At 42.0% G+C, this 20,177-nt stretch overlaps 1 protein-coding gene across 1 annotated transcript in view; it reads left to right on the top strand.

The window, feature by feature from the left end:
- Htr7 (5-hydroxytryptamine receptor 7) overlaps positions 1–16,871 on the top strand; it is a 90,731-nt gene extending 73,860 nt beyond the window's left edge. The window contains exons 2-3 of the mRNA XM_038349728.1: positions 7,218–7,973; positions 16,829–16,871. Of these exons, the coding sequence (XP_038205656.1) occupies positions 7,218–7,973; positions 16,829–16,871 (799 nt within the window). The remainder of the gene's footprint in view (positions 1–7,217; positions 7,974–16,828) is intronic.
- The last annotated feature ends 3,306 nt before the right edge of the window (positions 16,872–20,177 follow it).

Raw genomic sequence — 20,177 nt, 5'->3', positions numbered from 1 at the left:
GTTTGGGGAGAATGAATGTATAATTTGAATAAATACTTCCCTGAATAGCAATATTACTTTATATAGTTAATTATAGGACTTTAAATACTCTTGAGTTCCATTGTGCAAATCTGTGAATGTAATAAAACACTTCTGACATGCTAATCAAATAAAACAATATAAGATTTAATTATCCACTTTTAAAGGATTTTATGTGCTATATTGTCTCTGTTAGAATCCTTCAGGCAATTTAGGAATGTTAGAATGCTCTTAAATATTTTATTTTGTTCTTAAAGTGAAAAACAACATTTTCATATGCTCACTTTAAAAAACCTTCAAGGGTGAACACTGTAAATAAAAATTTAAAACCACTGAAGTCTGTACATCTCAGATAAAATTTCTATTGACATTTTGCTGTGCAATTCTGTGGACCTATCACTATATATGCATGTAAATAAACATATACCTAAATATACATGAAAAGCTAATGTATAATATAACAATCTGAGGGCTGGATGCTATTTTCTATCCACTCTTCTTTTGTGTTTTCCTGTCATTCAATACAGATGAGCACAATGCCTTTGGGCCACGGAGGACATCACATCCTAGAGTATTAGACGCACTGTGATTTGTCTATCTTTTGTCAAAGTGTTAAATGGCACCTTTCCCCCTCTGTCTTTGTTAACAGCTTCATAAATTGGTCATTTTGGTTTTGCACAACTATCTCAAGACACATTCTCCAAGTCTGGTTTCTGAGACAAAACGATGCATGTCAATTGACAAACTGTCCTCCACCCTTCCATCTCCGGCCCTTCTTGTAGCAGAGTAATGGAGTTCCTGCTTCCCTGCTTTCTCAGATGGATTTTGTCTTACACCTTGTGGATGGTCAGACTATATGCAATATGTCAATTTGATTTGTGTATTGGGCCACTAGTGTTTTCTTCTTTGGTCAGTTACTTCAATGATTTCATTGGGACCATTGTCTTTTTTTTTTCTAAGAATAAATAAGAGTTCCAAGATTATTTCCATTTGAATCTCACTTTTATTTGACTGTTATTATTTTTAAAACTGTTTTTATTTCTGTGAGAATTTCACATGGTGTTTTGAATTTATTCACTCTCAGCTCCTCCCCTTAACTCCTCCCATATTGATCCTTGTGGTTGTTTGAAAGTAATTGACCCCCAATAATCTCATAGGTAGTAGCACTACTAGGAGGTGTGGCATTGTTGGAGTCGGTATGGCCTTGTTGGAGGAAGTGTGTCACTGTGGGGGTGGGCTTTGAGGTTTCCTATGCAACTGAGTGTCTCCGTTGACTTGTTGCCTACAAGATGTAGGACTCTCAGATGTCTGTCCAGTACTGTGTTCCCTGCGTTCCCCCATGCTCCCTGCCATGACGATAATGGGATGAACCTCTGAAACTGTAAATGAGCCACCTCAATGAAATGTTTTCTTTTAAGAGTTGTAGTGGTCCTGGTGTCTCTTCACGACAATGAAAATCCTAACCGAGACAACCCCCATCCCTCTATCTTCAAACTTCCTGTTCACTTGAAAAGTATTTAGTAACTTATCAACTCCAATCTGTGCTCTTTATATTCTTCTGAGTGTAGGACCATCATCCACTGGAACGTGTTCTACATACCAGGACCTATATCCTCAAAGAAAACTGACTTTTCCTTCCCCAGAAACCATTAGCTGCCCAGAGCTTTTTAGTTAGGGGTGGAGGCTCATGAACCCCTTCCTGTTGTATGCTTGAGTGTTGTCTGGCTTAATCTTGTTTAGGTCTTGTGCAGGCAACAAGAGCTGCTGTGATCTCTCACAAGTAGTGGTTCTGACATGTCCAGAATGTACTGGTTTGTTCTAGTTCTTCCTGACTCTGGCTCTTACAACCTATCCACCTTCTCTTCCATGATGGTCCCTTAGCTTGGGGAACGTGTGATACAAATGTCCCATTTGTGACAATAAATCTCCAGTCATTTATTTCTGTATCTTGACCAATTCTGTATGAACTGCTGTCCACTGCACAAAGAAACTCCTCTGGTGAGGTCTGAGAGCTGATTTAACCCTGGTGCAGGACTAGTCTGTCCCGTGGGTCTGTAGCCAGTGCGGGAGCTGCAGGGAGACGTTTGTTATCTGAGTTTTAATTGTTCATGCAGTGATTTTAAAATTTAAATAAATGCCATTTGTTAATTTTTCAAGGTTTATTTTTATTTGTGTGATGTGTGTATGTATTGTGATGTGTGTATTGCACATGTACATGCAGGTGCCCACGGAGACCAGAAGAGGGCGTGATAGCCCCTGTTGGTGTGAGCCACCTGATCTAAGTGCTAGGAACCAAATTTGGGTCCTGTGCAAGAGCAGCAAGTGCTCTTAGTTTCTGAGTCATCTCTCCAGTCATCATCATCATCATTATTCTTATTACTTTAAATAAAAATAAAAATTATAAATGTATTAATTTTTTGACATGATAATATTTGACCCATCTGGAATTTATATTTAAGAAGGTAAAAGTGTTGTTTTAACTATGCTTACTAGTAAGTTGACAGAATGCAAAGCTCTTGAACCTTTTCTTACTGATTTAAAGTGGCCCCTTTAGTGTTACCCCCCATACAGTTGAACCAATTTATGAGACATATCACACCTCCTCTTAGTCGCAAAGTCCGAGAAGTCGTGACTAATAGTACCTACTGTGTTGTAGTTTTCGGTTTCTGTGGTGTTGGGAACTGAGTTCAGGTCCTTGCGGATGCTAAACAAGAGCTCCATCATCCAACACAGCTCAGCACCTCGCCTGCGCTTCTTTCCATAAGAACAATTTATCTCTGTGACTTCCGTACTGGCTTCAGTGAGATAACTATCACTTCGCATTCTTTTCCAGAGTACGTGTCCATTTTTACACGTTGACTTAAGCAGTGACGTCATCTGGCCATCCTAACAGAAGTCCTGGAATGTTATCCAACTGGGCCTGTATGATATTTCAAGGATTATAGACATTAAAGGAAAATTGGCACTTTCATAGTACTAGATACTCTTCTTAAAGACAAAAAACATTTTTCTTCATGGATTTAAGTGTTCTTTTATATATTCCAATAACATTTTCAGTTTCTTTATGTAGGTCCCGATTATTTTTTAAAGCTTTTAAAGTAATATTTAAAGTTTTTTGTTGTTGAAAAGCTTAATCTTTATAATATTATATTTAAATTATCAAAAATATGCTATTGGTTTTGTTTATTTATTTTATATCCAGACACTTTAGGGGACACTTGGAGGGTGTGTATGTTATCTTTCAGTTGATTTTAACTTTCTGAAGTCTCACAGAATGGAATCTGGCCTGGGGACCTCTTCTTTTATAGGGTGTGACAAGGATATAGTCAAAGCATGACAGTGTTTATGGAACATAATTTGTACACTGTAGCTAGTCTTTCTCTGTTCCATTAGCCAGCTCCCAAATCATAACACAAAGATGTATTTTGAGAGCTTGGCCAATAGCTTAGGCTTGTTTCTAACTAGCTCTTATAACTTAGATTAACATCCCCCCCTTTTAAAAAAATCTATGTCCTTTAATGTGGCGTGGTTACCTTTACTTTGTAATGCCCATACTGCTTGCTCTCTGTCCTCTGGTGTCTCCCCTTCTTCTCCTCAGCATCCTTTCTGCCCCCCAAATCCTGCCTAGTTATTTTCTATTTAGCTTTTATTAAAGCAATACAAATAGCACACATTCATAGTGTACAAAAAGATTATTCTACAATAGTACACTGAGGGTATTCTAACTATGTTCTGGCTCCCACTCCTGAAATATGTGAGTTAAATGTGCTAACATGTATGGGCAGGCGCTCCCGTGACATTGTCTGGTATTCTGAGATATTATTTAGTACACCATTGGTTAATCTCTGATGACAAATATTTGTAAATTCTGTATTATTTATGTAGACAGTAGAAAGGCTGAATTTTCGATTGAGCTTGAAGCATCCTTGTTCTGGCAAGGGGCTTGTGACGAAAACAGAGGCACACTTGAATTGCCTTTAAATAGATGCTTACTTTTTGCTTTGCAGCCATCCAAATAAAATATAACTTACTGCCCTGAGCAATTCAACTGGCTCCTTGGAATCTGCACCTGTTTTATCCCCCAACTCAAACCCCTCGCCCCGTAGGTAGGTGTAAAGTGGTGTGTCATTGCCACCTGGTGGTCACCTGGGGAACCACGTGCACTCTGCTCAGTTCTCTAGATCTCTGTGACCCTTGTCTTTTGGGTTGTACTGGTTGGTCAAGTTAAAGCCAGGGCCATAGACGCAGTTACAACTGCATTCAGCCTTAAGGCAAAATCAGCTTAATCACAAGGCTCCTATCAACGCCAAGGTCTTTTAGTTTTTGCGCGGTGGGGGGGGGCGGCGGTTACAATTATTTGAAATTTTTACAGATATTTATTTCTGTAGCTTGTAGCTGACATTAATTCTACATAAAACAAATAAATCTTACCTCCTATTTCTTTTTCCTTTATATTTTCCTTTCCCCAATTCTTTCCCCAATTCCTGGCTCAGTTCCCTTTCTCCTTTCTTCTCTACATTTACTCGTCTATTATTTTTCCCCAAGAGTGAAGTATTTTATTACAGCTCTTTATTTTCCTCTACATCTATTGTATAGTTCTTGTAATCTAAACACAGAAACAAACTAGAACCAGAAACATTTTCTACAGAGACTATCTGATAGGTAAGTACACATGTATATAACTACAGAAAGGAACAATGGGAATGGGAATATATGAAATACATTTTCATAAAAATACCCCTTTCCCATAAGACTGCTCAGTTACTGTTTGGTAACTACATTCTTACAGTGTTAAATTAGACAGTATGTGCCAGCAAGGAGCAACAAGATAATCAGCTATGGCAAGGTATGTCTGTCATTCATGTTTGACCACTTAAAGTTGACTGTCACATAAACATTGTTACAGTTTGGATATGAAATGTCCCCCACAGGCTCATGTGTTGATTGTTTATTTCCCAGGTGGTATAAATGGAGACTACTCATATGTTTTCTGGCTGGCTGCCCAGACCCAAATAATCACACAGAAACTATATTAATTACAACACTGTTTGACCTATTAACTCAAGCTTCATATTAAGTAACTATTCCATCTTAAGTTAGCCCATTTCTTTTATTCTGTGTATTGCCACGAGACTGTGGCTTCCCAGTAAGGTTCCAGCATCTGGCTCCTACGGCAGCTATGGTGTCTCCCTGACTCTGCCTTCTCTCTATATATATCCCTTCCAGCATGGCTGTATTCTGCCCTGCTATAGGCCAAATCAGCTTTATTCATTAACAAATAAAAGCAACACATCTACAGAAGGGCCTCCCACATCAAGATGGTGGCAGTATTTCAAGAAGTTCTTGAAACTTTGCAAGGTGGGACTTTGTTGGAGGAACTAGATCATGGGCCCACACTTTTGAAGGTTGTCCCTAGTCTCCTGTCGTTTTCCCTTGCTCTTCTTTGCTCTTGTGAAGGGATTAGCTCCCGCTTCTGTTGTACATATCTTTTTAAATTAGTTCTTTAAGAATTTCATACAACATATTTTCATCATATTCACCCCCTTACCCAACTCCTTCCAGATCTACCCGTTTCCCACCCACTCAACATGTTATGTTTAACCCACGGAGTCCAAATTGTCCTGCCTGTATATTTTTGTATATGTGGCCTTCCTCTCTGTCATGGTTGATCTATTAGGTAGATATACTTAGAAAACTGACTCTTCATCTCTCAATGACTGCTCTGCGTGGCATATAGAAACAGTTCCATTAATATGGTCAAAACTTTGTATTGTGATTTCTTAATCAGTAGATGCAGTCAGCCACAGATTACATGCCAAGTGGTTAGGCCTATGATAATTGTATCTGTCCTGAATATGTACAGACTCACCTTCTTCTTGCCAGGATTCCCAATAGTCTATGGCAACTATCTACATAGTGTTTATATCTGACTAGGTGTTATATATCATCTAGACACGATTTGAGCCAAAGATTGTGTATGTGTGCGTGTGTGTGTGTGTGCGTGTGTGTGTGTAAGTAGGTTGTGCAATATTCACATAAGGGATTTGAACAACTTTGGGATCTCGGGAAATTAGAGCCAATTTCAGGAACACTCATACTTGCTGAAGGAATGAAGGAATGAATATCTATTCATGGTGAATAAGCAAATCTGACTCGTTCATTTTTACTGTATCTCTGCTTTGTAAATGATGTAGAAATGCTAATTTTCATCAAAAAAGAAGCATGATTTTGAATTTCTGTAGGATAACTTAAGCATTAGTGATGTTATCAGGTTTTTTTTTTTCTTCTACCATTTGAAAGCTTGCAGAAACAGAGCTGCTGGTTGGTAAGCTGGAGCCTTGTTTTATGTGCTTCAATAGTGGATCTTCCATGTGCATGAGGGGGGCAAAACCCCGCCAGAATCACAAGCTTCTCTCACGACCATTAAATACACAGAGAGAAATTCCAAACGTTTACAAACATTGAGCCTTTAGTCAAACATTTCACAGTGTGTGTTTTGGTCTGTCTGCCTTGTCCCTTTGGCATTGTAAATCTCTGATAAAAGAAATGCAGACCTATTTGTGCGTTTGCCTCCTCTTTATGAGGGCTGTCCCCTTTCTGTGGACCATCTCAGAACTGTAGCTCAAGGCAGGCTGCTTTTAATGTCGAAGAATGTTCCTCTGATGTTACTGCTTTGTGAGAATTTTATGGCAATAAAAAATGATCACTTCCTACTCCTGTTTCCATTTCCAAATCCCGAGAGTCCTCAAATAGCTCAAAATTCAGCGATCTTACAGGCTCTACTGCCAAGGGGACATTGGACGGAATTAAAAGCTGGCCAGAATTAAGACTGTGCAGATGAGGGGGACATATAACATCAGCGTGACAGACCTTCACTAAGCTGTGAAGATGTTTGCATACAAGGAGTGATGTCTTAACCCTGTTTTGAACGGTGGTGGTCATGAGAGGATGCAGGCCTTTCACCTAATGTACCTCCTTGGCTGCCTTGGTTGTCAGAATCTACAAGGTGTAAGTAAAACATGGCTAACTTTACCAAAGGAATAGAGAGGTAAAGTACGAGAGCCCCAGTTTACCTTCCTGCAAAAATGGAAGCCATGGTCCTACTGTTGTGAGAATTGCTACCAGAGCCTGGCCGGTAGCATTTCATGGGTGTTCATTGATGACTGTATTCACTTTTTATCTTTCCATCTCTCCGCTAGGTACCTTGGGATCACGAGACCCCTCACATATCCTGTGAGGCAGAACGGGAGGTGCATGGCCAAAATGATTCTGTCGGTCTGGCTTCTCTCGGCCTCCATCACCTTACCTCCGCTCTTCGGATGGGCTCAGAATGTGAACGATGACAAAGTGTGCTTGATTAGCCAGGATTTTGGCTACACGATCTACTCCACCGCCGTGGCATTTTATATCCCCATGTCGGTCATGCTGTTCATGTACTATCAGATTTACAAGGCCGCCAGGAAGAGCGCAGCCAAACACAAGTTCCCAGGCTTCCCGCGCGTGCAACCGGAGAGCGTCATCTCTCTGAATGGTGTGGTGAAGCTGCAGAAGGAGGTGGAAGAGTGTGCAAATCTTTCGAGACTGCTCAAACACGAAAGGAAAAACATCTCCATCTTCAAGAGGGAACAGAAAGCAGCCACCACCTTGGGGATCATCGTGGGAGCCTTCACAGTGTGCTGGCTGCCGTTTTTCCTCTTGTCCACAGCAAGGCCCTTTATCTGTGGCACTGCCTGCAGCTGCATTCCGCTGTGGGTGGAGAGGACATGTCTGTGGCTGGGCTATGCAAACTCGCTCATTAACCCTTTTATATATGCCTTCTTCAACCGGGACCTGAGGACCACCTACCGCAGCCTCCTCCAGTGCCAATACCGGAATATCAATCGGAAACTCTCTGCGGCAGGCATGCACGAGGCCCTGAAACTTGCTGAGAGGCCCGGGAGAGTCGAGTTTGTGCTGTAAGGTTACTTATCACTATCACCCTTTTATGTCTCACCCCCTTTCATGCAGCTTCTTTGTTGGGGAGAGCTCCCTGAACCAGTGGCTAACCTATGTTCTACCAGACATCAGGTGTGAGTTCAGAATACTTTCACTCATTCGTATTGAGGTTAAAAACTCACTCATAGGTGGTTTTTAAACATAAAGCAAAGAAAACTAGCCTACAAAACACAATTCCAGAGAACTTTGAGGACAATGAGGACACTAAGAGAGACTTACATAGATCTAATCTACATGGGAAGTAGAAAGTAGAAAAAAGACAAGATCTCCTGAGTAAACTGGGAGTATGGGGACCTTAGGGAGAGGGTTGAAGGGAAGAGGGAGGAGTCAGGGAGGGGAGCAGAGAAAAATGTAGAGCTCAATAAAAATCAATAAAAAAGAAAAAAAAACAGAAAGCAAAACAAAACAAAACAACAAAACCCAGGATATTTAGGTATTTGAAAGGGAAGAAGAGACTGGTTTTCTGATGAATTTCAGTTCATATGACCGGTAGCACGGAAGGTGATATTCTCCATTTTTTTCATCATAAATAACATCTTAGTTATGTCTGTCCCTGTATCTGAATTCCTATGACATTGCCATTTTCATTGCTTTTGTTCTTCCATGTGGCGAACCTTTTTTTTTTTTTTTTTTTTTTGTGATCTCACAGTTCCCAGAGAAATGCCTCTTTTGAGGAAGAAATGCCTTTTTTACTTTTTACTTTATTTATTGTTTTTATTTTTTGGGTATGGAACTTCATCCATCCAGGAGATGGCACGCTGGGACAAGGCCCTAGCCACTGAGCTGTCATGAAATGCTTCCTGTCTTGGTATCCAGGAACTGATTCCTACTGGAGCTGTCAAGTTTTTGGCACTGTCTGGGAGACATTCCTGATTCTAGGGACCAATGGGAGTTGAGATCTGAAAACGTGCTACAAAGAGTTGATGTTAGTAAGGACTTGAGAGTTTCACAAGTAACTTACATATTAACAAATTTGGCATTGTTACAGAGGTGAGAGGCAAGATGGTAGTGTGGTTAGCAGGTAAAATGAAGACTTTTTTATATAAAAGAAAGTTATATAGAGGAGATTGGACCATTGAGAGAGAAAGTAAACTTGAGATCATAACAGGTTCTGGTGGAGAATATATTCCCATGTTATGAGGAATGGGAATAGAAAAGAACAGAGCAGAGAAGTTTGAGGGCTTTAGTTCAGAGGAACCTCTCTGTTACTTTGCCCGGGCAAGTGACATGTCTCACAATTAGGTCCCCACTAAGTCTAGATAACTCCATTCTAGGACAGCAAGTCTTCTAAATCCTAGAGTGCATTTGTCTTAGAATAGGAAGTTGTTAGAGTATAGCTATTCTGGTTCTTAAACTGGGGCTAACATCACAGTGTTCATTTCTACTTATATTGTGTATACACTGCTGTTCATATGAAATCATTCATGACACAGAAGGCAGGACTTAAAAATTTAGCCCATGACGTCAGGTTCTAGAACACTCATTATAAGCAACCTCCGAGGACCTTTCAAATCTAGATGATCCCACGAAATGAGTATTTGCCCTCCAGACTTGGAAATTCTCAGGGAAGAAGCTATGCTTTTTATTTCTGTTTATGTAATCTATGCCAGTGATTGACAGCTGTAGGATGCCATTGGCAGTAGCTCCCATGCTACTGTTCTCAGGGGATTAACTTGTGGCCCAGGGTAATTGATGTAGGACAATTGACTTATGATCAAATAGATGTGGAATGAATCATCCCAGTGCCTGTGCCCTTAATCGTCACGTAATTCTACTTGTCAGATAAATTTAGTCTGAGGTAGTGAAGAGCTACTGAATGCTGGAGCTAGGAACAGTGGACACCCGCTTGCCAGGAAGGCAGCTAGGCTGCTGTGCTCACTAAGTGAGCTGTGTTTGTTAGACATGCTCGGTGGCAGGGTCCCATCTGGACAGAATCCTAGTCATTTCTCAAATACAGGAAATAAACCCAGGCCATTGATAAGAGTTCTAGAGCTTGGGCCGTGGGGTGTTAAGGTGAGCTGATGACAGCTATAGATTTCTCGATCAAATAGCCTTGCATTCATTATCAGGGGAAAGTGAGGGAGTTGATGAGTAACCCATTTTGTTTGGTGTGCTTCCGTATCCCCTGGAAAGAGCTATTTCTTGGTACAAGTAGTTAGGCTATTTTGCCTGGCACCGGGATTGTTAGGCCAAAAGGAGGAACGTGTGTTGGTTTTATTTTTTAGGAGTAACACAATTTGGAACGAGTTTGAGGAAAGTCTTTGGAAATGGTGTGGAAGGAAGACAGCATGAGGCGGGTGGCAGGAGGCGTCGTTCGGCAGCCAGTGTGCGAGCTAGGAGAGGGGAGATGATGTCCTAACCGTCTCTCTATTTTCAGCCCTCTGAGGACTCAGGGATAATTTCACTGATTAGTTTATTTAATACATTCACAGATAATTCAGGTATGAGAATAGCAATTTTAAAAACATGACACAAACATGTTTCCCTGCTTGAAATAATAGCTCACAGTGATTGCGGATCCATCCTCAGCCGTTACGCTGAGAACTCTGTGGGAATAATACCACTGAAACTTCAAAACTTTATGACGGGCTACTTTTCTCCATCTTTTTCATTTTGAATATGATAAAACAAGAGCTTGGCGAGATCAAGTCATTTCCCCACGGTCCTTCAGATTAGATTGATAGAGTTGGATTTCAGCCCAGGAAGCCTGTGTTCAGAAGGGCTTTTAGTTTCACGCTACTGTACCCTTTGTAAAAATAAATCAGCTCAAGTAAAACACAAGTATGCTTGCTCTCTGTCCTTAGCTAGTGCGGAGGCTTGGGCGTGGTTTCCTGTTAGGTCCCAGACAAAGGTCAGCAGACTTATATGGTGAGGACCCGTATAAGTAGTGTTTTAAGTTTTGAAAACCATATGGTTCTGTTGAAACTCCCCATCTTTGCCACTGTCACCCACTTAAGTAAACAAGAGGACGTGGGTACATACCAACAAAACTTGGTTTATAGAAGAGATGACCAGCTGGATTTGTCCCTTGATTTAAGAGAGAATTACTGTGCCTAATTACATCTCTCTCAGTTTGAATTTATAAATATGCAAATCAGTTAAAATGATTGGCTTAAAATATCCATCAACTTTAGGATGCATTTACTAACTATTGTATAGAGTTCATATGGCAGCTGTTTTTGAACGCTGTACCAGGAGGTTTTGTTGTTGGCACCAATGTTAGAATATTGATTTTCAGTTTCTTTTTGTATGACTGGTGCGCACTGGTGTATATAGAGGATACATAAAGTGTGACATCACTTTTGCTGTTGTTCGTGTATTTCTCCATATTTGACGTCCAGAAACATATACTTTGGTGATCATATAGGAACAGAGAAACATACTTTTGTGCTCCCCCTAAATTTATACGTTGAAATACAGGTTCTAATACAGCAGTATCAAAAGGTGGGGACCCTATGAGGTGACTGGGTCAGGAGGGCCCTTATAAAAGGGAACAGAGGGAACTGGCTTATGAAAGAGACAGAGCCTCGCAGATACCAAATTTACTGCTTCATCAATTACGGACTTTCTAGTCTCTAGAAATGAAGAGCGGTCTCATAAACTGCCACTTTATGATATTTTGTTATAATGACCTGAATCGAGCACAGCCCAGGCACACTCAACTTTGTTTCATAATGATGAAAGTCACAGGCAGAAAGCCGTGTCAGTCAACGGAGAAAAAAAATGACTTAGCTGGTCCTTCCACGAATGCTATCAGAGGAGACTTCCTGAAAGGTTCATCTTTGAGGCTAGTCCAAGCATTTATCGTTAACAGCGAACCGAGAAGCGTTCCAGGTTAAAAGGACATTCCTGTAGAGCCACGAAGGTAGGAGCTAATGCAAAGAGAGGACCAGCCAGAGCTGATCTAGACTAGTTTCTAGAGCGAGGAAACAGCTGGAGATCAGAGTAGAAACGACATAGATGGTGCTACGAATGATCCATGCAGCCCCAAGAATTTGGACTTTAAGCGTAGGCCACAGTCTCTCAATTCAAAGAAATTGTTGCCTCTTCTCCTGGGGATGGTTGGCAATGTCTGAAGATACTTTTGATTGTCATTACTGGAGTGTGCGTGGATGTTAAATGCCATCTACTAGGTGTAGGTCAGGGAGGCTGCCATCTGTCCTACAATGCACACAAAGGCCTCCCGCAGAAAAGACTTAACCTGTAAGGAAAGAGGTTTGGAAACTCTGGTGTAGATGGTGGTAAGTCATCCGTGTCTTCTGTAGCTAGTGGATGGAGCCATCAAAGTAGGGGCACTGGTTTCGTGGCAGTGTACGGAAGACTCCGGAGGGGGAGGCTGGATGTGGAGTCCTTTCATGGATATTACTAGAAACACCAGACGGCTTTCTGGGCATGAGTTACAGCACCAAGCATGACAGGGGTAGAAAGAGGATTGCACAACAGTCTTCATGTCTGGGAGTTCACACTCCTGTGGGTTTAGTGCTGTTGAGGTTAGTGACACTTGATCATCATTTTCAGCCGGAGGTAGAGTCTGTGTGGTCCACACTGCACAGCTATGTTCAAGCAAACACTAATTGGAAAGCTGCTAATCAATTTGACCTGACGTGTGTTGCTTTTAAGTCTCATGTTTTGCTAACTTGTTCTTTGATATTATAAGGTTGGGTGACATTTGGGGTTATACTCTACGAGTCTAAATGATAATGCCGTTAGTCACTGTGGTTTCTAGAAGAGTGACCAAAGACGTGTACTCCACACCTCAAACAGAACAAAAGAGAAATCTTAGACTCCTCCCACTTTTCCGGCTCCCTCACACATCTAGAGGCCACCCTAAGGACTCTGGGAAACTCCCCATTACTTCTCCTGCCTTTTTCTTCCTCTCTGGCTGTTTGCGATTGGGTCTGTGTTATTTTGCTTCTTGCTTGGCCTTCTTGACTCCATTATTTTTTTCCCCTACACCTCAGTCTCCTTTCTCTGTGTAAACAGTCTAGACTGTGTGTTGTCACTTCCAAATATTTACCCATTTCTTCCCATTTTCTTAATCAGCATAACCACAGCCCCAGGAGCCCAGCAGGCACTCGAGGACTTTCCTTGGGGTAACGGAGTGAATGCAGGGAAAAAAGTCCTGAATACTGTTGCACTGGTAATTTTGATTCACTACTATCAATTTTAATCTTTTCACTATTTCACAAGTGTGTAAATAAAAGCAATAACAAAATGTAAGAATGTGACATGAGCAAGGATCCTGTCTTTCTCTTTAATTGAGCGATCTTTTTCATGGACTTGAACCGCCACAAATTGCTTTTAAGTGTATCGTGTCACAAGGACTTGTTTGGAATCATTTATGAACAGTTCTGAAGAGCAGTTTCTCAAATACTTTGCTATAGAAGAGGATAATGGAATTGTTTTGACGCAGCTCTTCCTTTCCGTCTCCCCTCTTCTCCTTGGTGACTGTATTGTCTTTCTCTTCAAAGAACCTCTTAGTATCCCTGTCAGCTGCAGTGGTACTTAGCAGTGACTCATTGCAGAATAACCTTGGGTTTCTGCCATGAATTCTGTCAATTTTTTGCTCCAAGCTTTAGGCTGCAGCTTTGGAATTCGACCTGATTGCACGCTTTCTTTGTGGAAAGGGGTAGTTTAAAAGAAATGAAGTAAAGTTCATCCCAGGGGGAACTGGGAAGAAATATCAAGGCCCCTTGCAATCCTGGGTGTCTGTGGTGGGCCCCCACCTCGGTGACAGAAGCAAAAGAAGAGTTTGCTATTCCCTGGACGTGTATCTCTCAGTAACATTTTCTTTACTAATACATCCCTCACAGTGATACCTTCTTCATCACGAATTGCCCGAAGTTCAAGTTCAGTGCTTTGCCTTTATTAAATAATCAACTAGTAATGACAACAGGTTCTTCGCTCCATGCTTTGCAGTTACCCAGAGTTTAAGTCTCTTAAAGTAGGGAGGGTGTTGGTCTATGTGGTGTTTTATGTAATGCTGAGGATCAAAGTCAGGAACCTCACACATGCTACAAACTCCCACTGAGCCCCAGCCCTTGCTCTGTCCTCTTCTCCCACCTTCTGTGTTTTTTCTTTAGTTTTAAAAAAATACAAGTAACACAATGTATAATCAAACAGTACAGAAAAGTACACAATAAAAATAAGGCTTGGGGGTGTCCTTAGGGAGATAATTTACATGGTAAAATCATTAAAGACGTGATATCGAGGTAGTAGGATTTAATAAGAAGAGATGTGGGAGGCTTAGGATAGGGGTTGCTCAGTGCTTAAGGACAGTTCAGTCCAGTGACAGCTGTGGACAGAGGTGGCCAGTGGACCTGGAACATGTGTTCAGTGATATCAGGAAGTTGAATAGGTTGGAATTAGTTCAGGGAGTCAAGTAGGTTTTTGACAGGAGTGATACTAGGCTATAGTGGGCATTCTGGATGGAGAGCCTACCAATTGTAGGAGCGTGTGCTGTAAAGCTAATGTAGATGTGAGGTCTCTGCCTGGGGAGGCTGCTCTAGGAAGATGGCATTGACATGAGGAGAGAGGCTAATGCTATCTAAGTCGTCTGGGACCTGGAACCCTCAGATCGTCACTGTGGCTAGCAGGTGGGTGGTAAGGAAGGGTGGGCTCTGGAGATGGTGCTGACTGGATCCTGCAGGAATTCAGTAGAGTTTAGGAACAGGTGTGAGCAAAACTGAGTTAGAGGCTGCCAGGTGTGTTCCTTCCCCTTGAAGGGAAGAGTCAACCGCCCTAGGCTAGAATTGTCTCTAGAATTCCTTAGTTGAGGACACAACTTACTTCCCATCTTCACGCTAGTTTGTGGAACTGGGACTTGGTTGAAATACACCAGTTTTTCTCAGGCACTCTTGTATGAGGTTGAGGGTTGAAGCCAGAGATTGTGTCTAATGGAGAAGAGTATTCTATCAGCTGGAAAATTCAGTTGTTAAGGACTGGGCTGAGAAGGGAACTTCAGGTAAATGGATTCAGATACAGGGACAGTGTGAGAGATGCAGGGAGCCTAACCTGGAAATCTGGTCCCGGGCCTGTGACTTCCTAGAGCAGCTCCTAAACTCAGTGCTCGTGTGGTGAGTCAAGGCCTGTGGAAGTGTGGCATCGTGCGGGTGTGGTTCTATACCAGGCGCTATGTGGTCAAGGCCGGTGGAAGTGTGGCATCGTGCGGGTGTGGTTCTATACCAGGCAGATGGATACTTCCCCAGCTGTTGGCTTAAACTTTACCATGGCTCAAGGCATGCACTTCTGTGAGTCTAGAAGACAGACCTGCAGGGAAACAGGATTCTAGTTTCTGTGTAGGTGAGTTACTAGGCCGTATCTTTCTAGATTTGAAGTGGGTGATGATTCTCAGTGGAAGCAATACAATTTGTGTGTGTGTGTGTGTGTGTGTGTGTGTGTGTGTGTATGAGAGAGAGAGAGAGAGAGAGAGAGAGAGAGAGAGGAAAAGAGAAGAGAAAATGAGAATATACTCTCCTTCATCATATAGCCCTAATTCCCTTATTCTTTCTTATCTTTCTTTGGCCAAATGCATTATTCTTTTCAAGTCCTCCATCCACCCACTTTCATGTTTATTTTGTGTGTGAGACCCACTGCATTTAATTAGTTATTGGGCATTGGTGAGAGGTTATTTACATTAGGGGAACTTTCCAGTAGCTCTACAACTCCCCCACTGCCCCCGCAACCACGAAACCTCATGAGTCCCTCCTCACTCCTGATAGGACATCAATGGACCCAGCATTGTGCAGGTGACTACCACATCTGCGAGTTTATGAATCCAGCAGTCATGCCATGTCCAGAGGCTGTGTTCCATCACCCTTTCCCCGCTTCATCTTCCTGCTCTTATATTCCCTCTTTCCCCTCTTCTTCCCTGTTCCCTGAGTTGGCAAGAGTGACGGAGGTGTGCCACTTAAGGCTGAGCATTCAGTGATCAGTTATTCCCAGCACCTTGACTGATTGAGTCTCTGCATTAACCATGGTCCACTGACAAAGTATCTTCTGGCAGTTATGAAAGCTAGCCATCAGAGAGGAATTTTTCAGGTCAGTTCCTGTTTGATTTCAACCAGAGTGTGTGGTGTCTTCAGTATGGTCTTATCACCTAGCCTGGGAAAGCAGCTGTGGAAATGGCAGTAGTCTGTATTTCTTTGGTGCCTCCCAAGCTTCTCCTCCCAAAACTTCACAGGAATGTAGCCTACCCCGGCACTAGGATGTTCATTTAATAACTTACACCTTCTTGGAGCAGCAATCTACACCCATGCAGGATACCTTTCTTCAAACTCCTTTTTTAAAATTGCATTTTGATTAGCTTATAAACTAGATTTTCTGTATGGCTTTTAATCCATCTTTAGTTTGGGTTTAGCCTCCCTATTTCCCTTCCTCTCTCCCCTGCATCTCATTCTTGCTTTAATCTTTCCAACCTTGATATTGTCCCCCTATTTTTCAGATTATTCTTTTAATAATCATTATTTTCAAGTAGGGAAAAGGTTATACTATTTTGTAAAGATTTGAAGTACTTTTGAGAGCAAAGCCAATTTTGGATACATCGATATGATAAAAGATTTCTATGTGGGTTATTTGGGTCTCGTTCTCAAGTATATTACTACTATGATAATTTACATAATTTACAGAACCTTTGGCATTTATGAAAAGAGCCATATTACATTTTCTTCTCCATTAGAGATGCTTGTGAAACCTTATAAGTCACCAGTGATTGAAATCACTGACTGCCATGAAAAAAAGAAATAATCCACCCACCACAAAATGAAAACCCAAAATTACGGTCTGGCTAATTTTCTTGTCTTTCTCTCTTTTATAGACAAAACTCTGACCACTGTAGAAAAAAAGGTCATGATACATGATCCAGAGTGGATTGCTGGAGGCGAACAGTACAAAGCAGGTGGAAAGTACGAAATCATTGGCTGAGACTTCAAAACGGAATGTGGCTTCTGTCTTCTTGGCGTGGCTGGAATGTAACCGGGGGGGCGATCTGTTGTACAAAGTGTATTTTGGGAGGGGGGGGAGACGGCGACCTCTCCCTTTTTTCCCCTGTGGATCAGTGATATTGTGTTTAAATGAAAATAGCTGTCAATGTCAGACAGCCATCTCAGCAGTAAGCACACTAACAGAGCTGGGTTCTGGGAGGGAAGCAGTTTCTGGTGCTTTCCACAAGTCCACATCCATGTGAGTCGGGGGAAATTCTAATGCACAACTCCCATGCTTCCAGGCTAGGCTTCATGGTAGCTCTCCAGGAATCATCCATGAGACAGAGTACATACACTCCGTGGCTGGATGGAATGGGTCTTTCCAAGCAAACTGCAGTGAGCGTAGTGTTGAATGTGTTGCATGTCCATGTTAGAAAACAGAAACCTGTCATCAGCTAATACAAACGATTCCCCAGAGCAGTGTCTGTCCAAAGCTTTTGTCAAATACTTTGGCTTTTTTACACTTCCCACAAGTGTACGTCCGCTGTTAAACCCCTTGTCATTGTGGTGTAACTCAGGAACAGATCTCAGGACAGAGAGAGGCAGAAAACCCGAATAAAGCTTTTCCTTGCCCTCGCACTCCTGAAGGCTTTGAGAGAGGACCGTAACTGGAGAAGAGTGAGTGCCACCTGACTGCATTGTATATTAACACGATTTTCGGCATGTCGTTTTCTCTCATCTTCTACGAGGGTGCAAGGAGCCCACAGGGCTGCTCTATAACTGTGTGTCGTGAGGAAGGAGTGTGGCGGTAGCATATCCATGAATGGTTGCGGTGCTTCCGGAGACCGCATAAACATGTTCATCCAGCAGGACTGTGGGAATTGGAGGTCATGTGGACCCCTGTTGTGAATACTCTAGAACGCCATCCTGTTTCATGTAGAGAATGTGTCTCTGTGTTCGTTCTCTGTATCTTAAATCAAATGTGTGCCTGATGAATTCTGTCCTCTAAGCACTCCCCCCCCCAATAAAAATGGTCAGCATTAAGGACAGGTAAGGAGACAGAAAGGGTCCCTTAGATGGTACTATATAGCAGTGTGGGTGAAGGAGATGGAAGGGCATAGATCAGAAGAGGACCCATGCCCACACAGGGGAAATGAACGCGAACTGTAATTTGATAAAAGAGAACTGAAAGAGATGTTATTTTCCTACAACGAAGGAAGCTGTCCTCTCACTGGATAAAACGAGTTCCAACATGGATTATGGACTTCTTCCAGCCGTCACTGACATTGCTTATTATGAGACACAGGGAAGGGCCCCTTCTCGTGAAGGGGAGGTAGGCACTGTCCTTCCAAAGTGTGTACAAATTCCTGAGCCGCGGATTTGCTAGAGTGACCGTATATACTTATATTCATAATTTAAATACCATTTATGTCAGATACATGTTGTTAAATTTGAAAATGTTTTATTACATTACATCAAATAAAGGTTATTTGTAGCTGTAATAAAGCAACCTAAGTAATTGTTTTGATAAAAGGTCTGGTGTCGTGCATGTTACTCTACAAAGGATGGTAGGGGCATCCTCTGTGTTTGTGTCTGCTAAAACCCTAGCAGGTAGCTGGGAGTGGTGGTGCACGCCTGTCATCTTAACACCCAGAGGACAGAGGCAGGAGTATCTCTGGTCTAAAGACAGTCTGAGTTTAGATCTGAAGAAGCTGTCTAAAAGCAACAACAGCAACAAGACCTAACGAAAAATCGACAGTTTTGTAGAAATTGCCTTCCACTGTAGAGATTTATCTACTTAGCATCTCTAAAATTTTAAAACAAGGGTGTTTGTTTCTTGATTTGATAAACCCTGGGCTCTTGCCTTGGTCAGGATTGGCAGTGCTGAGAGGGCAAAGATAGGAGCAGTGTAGCCCTTACATTTGAGGAATTTGTCATCAGGATCCTAGCAGCCGTGTATCAGGTTATCAATGCAGAGCAGAACACTGTAGCAGGTTGCGGAGAGGGATGGTTTTCTTTCTTACAGCACAAGGTAGGACGTTATGGCTAGTTACTGGGATTAATTTAGACTTCATATTTGTTTATTTTTGATTATGACCTTTACTATTCAAACCAGCTTCGTATCCTGCCTGATCTGCCCGAGTGTACACTCTGTCTCACTGTAGCTACAGGGGCTGGATCCCATATGTGCACTGGCAGGCAAATGGAAGGAAAAGGCAGCAACTGGGAGGGAGAAAATGTCCAGTCATTAATATTTCCTGCATGACATAACTTATCTCTGCCAATGGTGCAGTTTTGTTTTAACTAAGAGCTGGGAGAAATCATTGAGGTAAAATTTTCCATAGCGTATATGACTGTTTGAGCAAGAATGAGTGATGACTAATCTCTTTTCTTACTTTCAGGGGTCAGCTGTCATCTTCTGGCAAGGCTGAGCATTGGGAAGCCATGCTTGGGAAGGGAAGTGGCAAGGCTGAGCATTGGGAAGCCATGCTTGGGAAGGGAAGTGGCAAGGCTGAGCATTGGGAAGCCATGCTTGGGAAGGGAAGTGGCAAGGCTGAGCATTGGGAAGCTATGCTTAGGAAGGGAAGTGGCAAGACTGAGCATTGGGAAGCCATGCTTAGGAAGAGAAATGGCAAGCACTGAGAAGCCATGCTTAGGAAGGGAATTGGGCAAGACTGAGCACTTGGTAGCCATGCTTAGAAAGGGAAGTGGGCAAGACTGAGCATTGGGAAGTCATGCTTAGGAAGGGAAGTGGCAAGGCTGAGCACTGGGAAGCCATTGAGCATTGGGAAGCCATGCTCGAGAAGGGAAGTACTTGTAAGAGATACAGAGTCACCGTTGCCTCTGTGTTTAGCTTTATGCAGTAAATATCAAGCATGGCACTCAGGGTCTTCCTGGGCTTGTAGGGAAGCTGGATCACGCATAAGTCTCCAAGCACTTACATGGTGACTTGTCCATGAGATACCCATGTATGAATTTGATAGTCATATTTTTATATAGTTTTATGAGACTAATTGTGGGCATGACCACATCAATCTGAGTTAAAAATTTGCACCATCTTTTTAAAATAGTTTTTTTTGCAAATATATATAATATATATAATAATGGTTTGAATTCCCACCTGGAGATGGTAGGACTCTTCCTTTCAGCATTTTGACTCTCAAGTAAGTTCTCAGTGGAATGGATTCAAATGTTTGCAAGCCTTGATTTATTTTAAACAGCTATTTTATGTCTCAGGAACTT

This window comes from Arvicola amphibius, chromosome 1 (assembly GCF_903992535.2).
Source record: "Arvicola amphibius chromosome 1, mArvAmp1.2, whole genome shotgun sequence".
NCBI classification, from domain to species: domain Eukaryota; kingdom Metazoa; phylum Chordata; class Mammalia; order Rodentia; family Cricetidae; genus Arvicola; species Arvicola amphibius.
The sequence above is the reverse complement of the archived record's forward strand: the minus strand, read 5'-3'. Positions and strand labels throughout refer to the sequence as shown.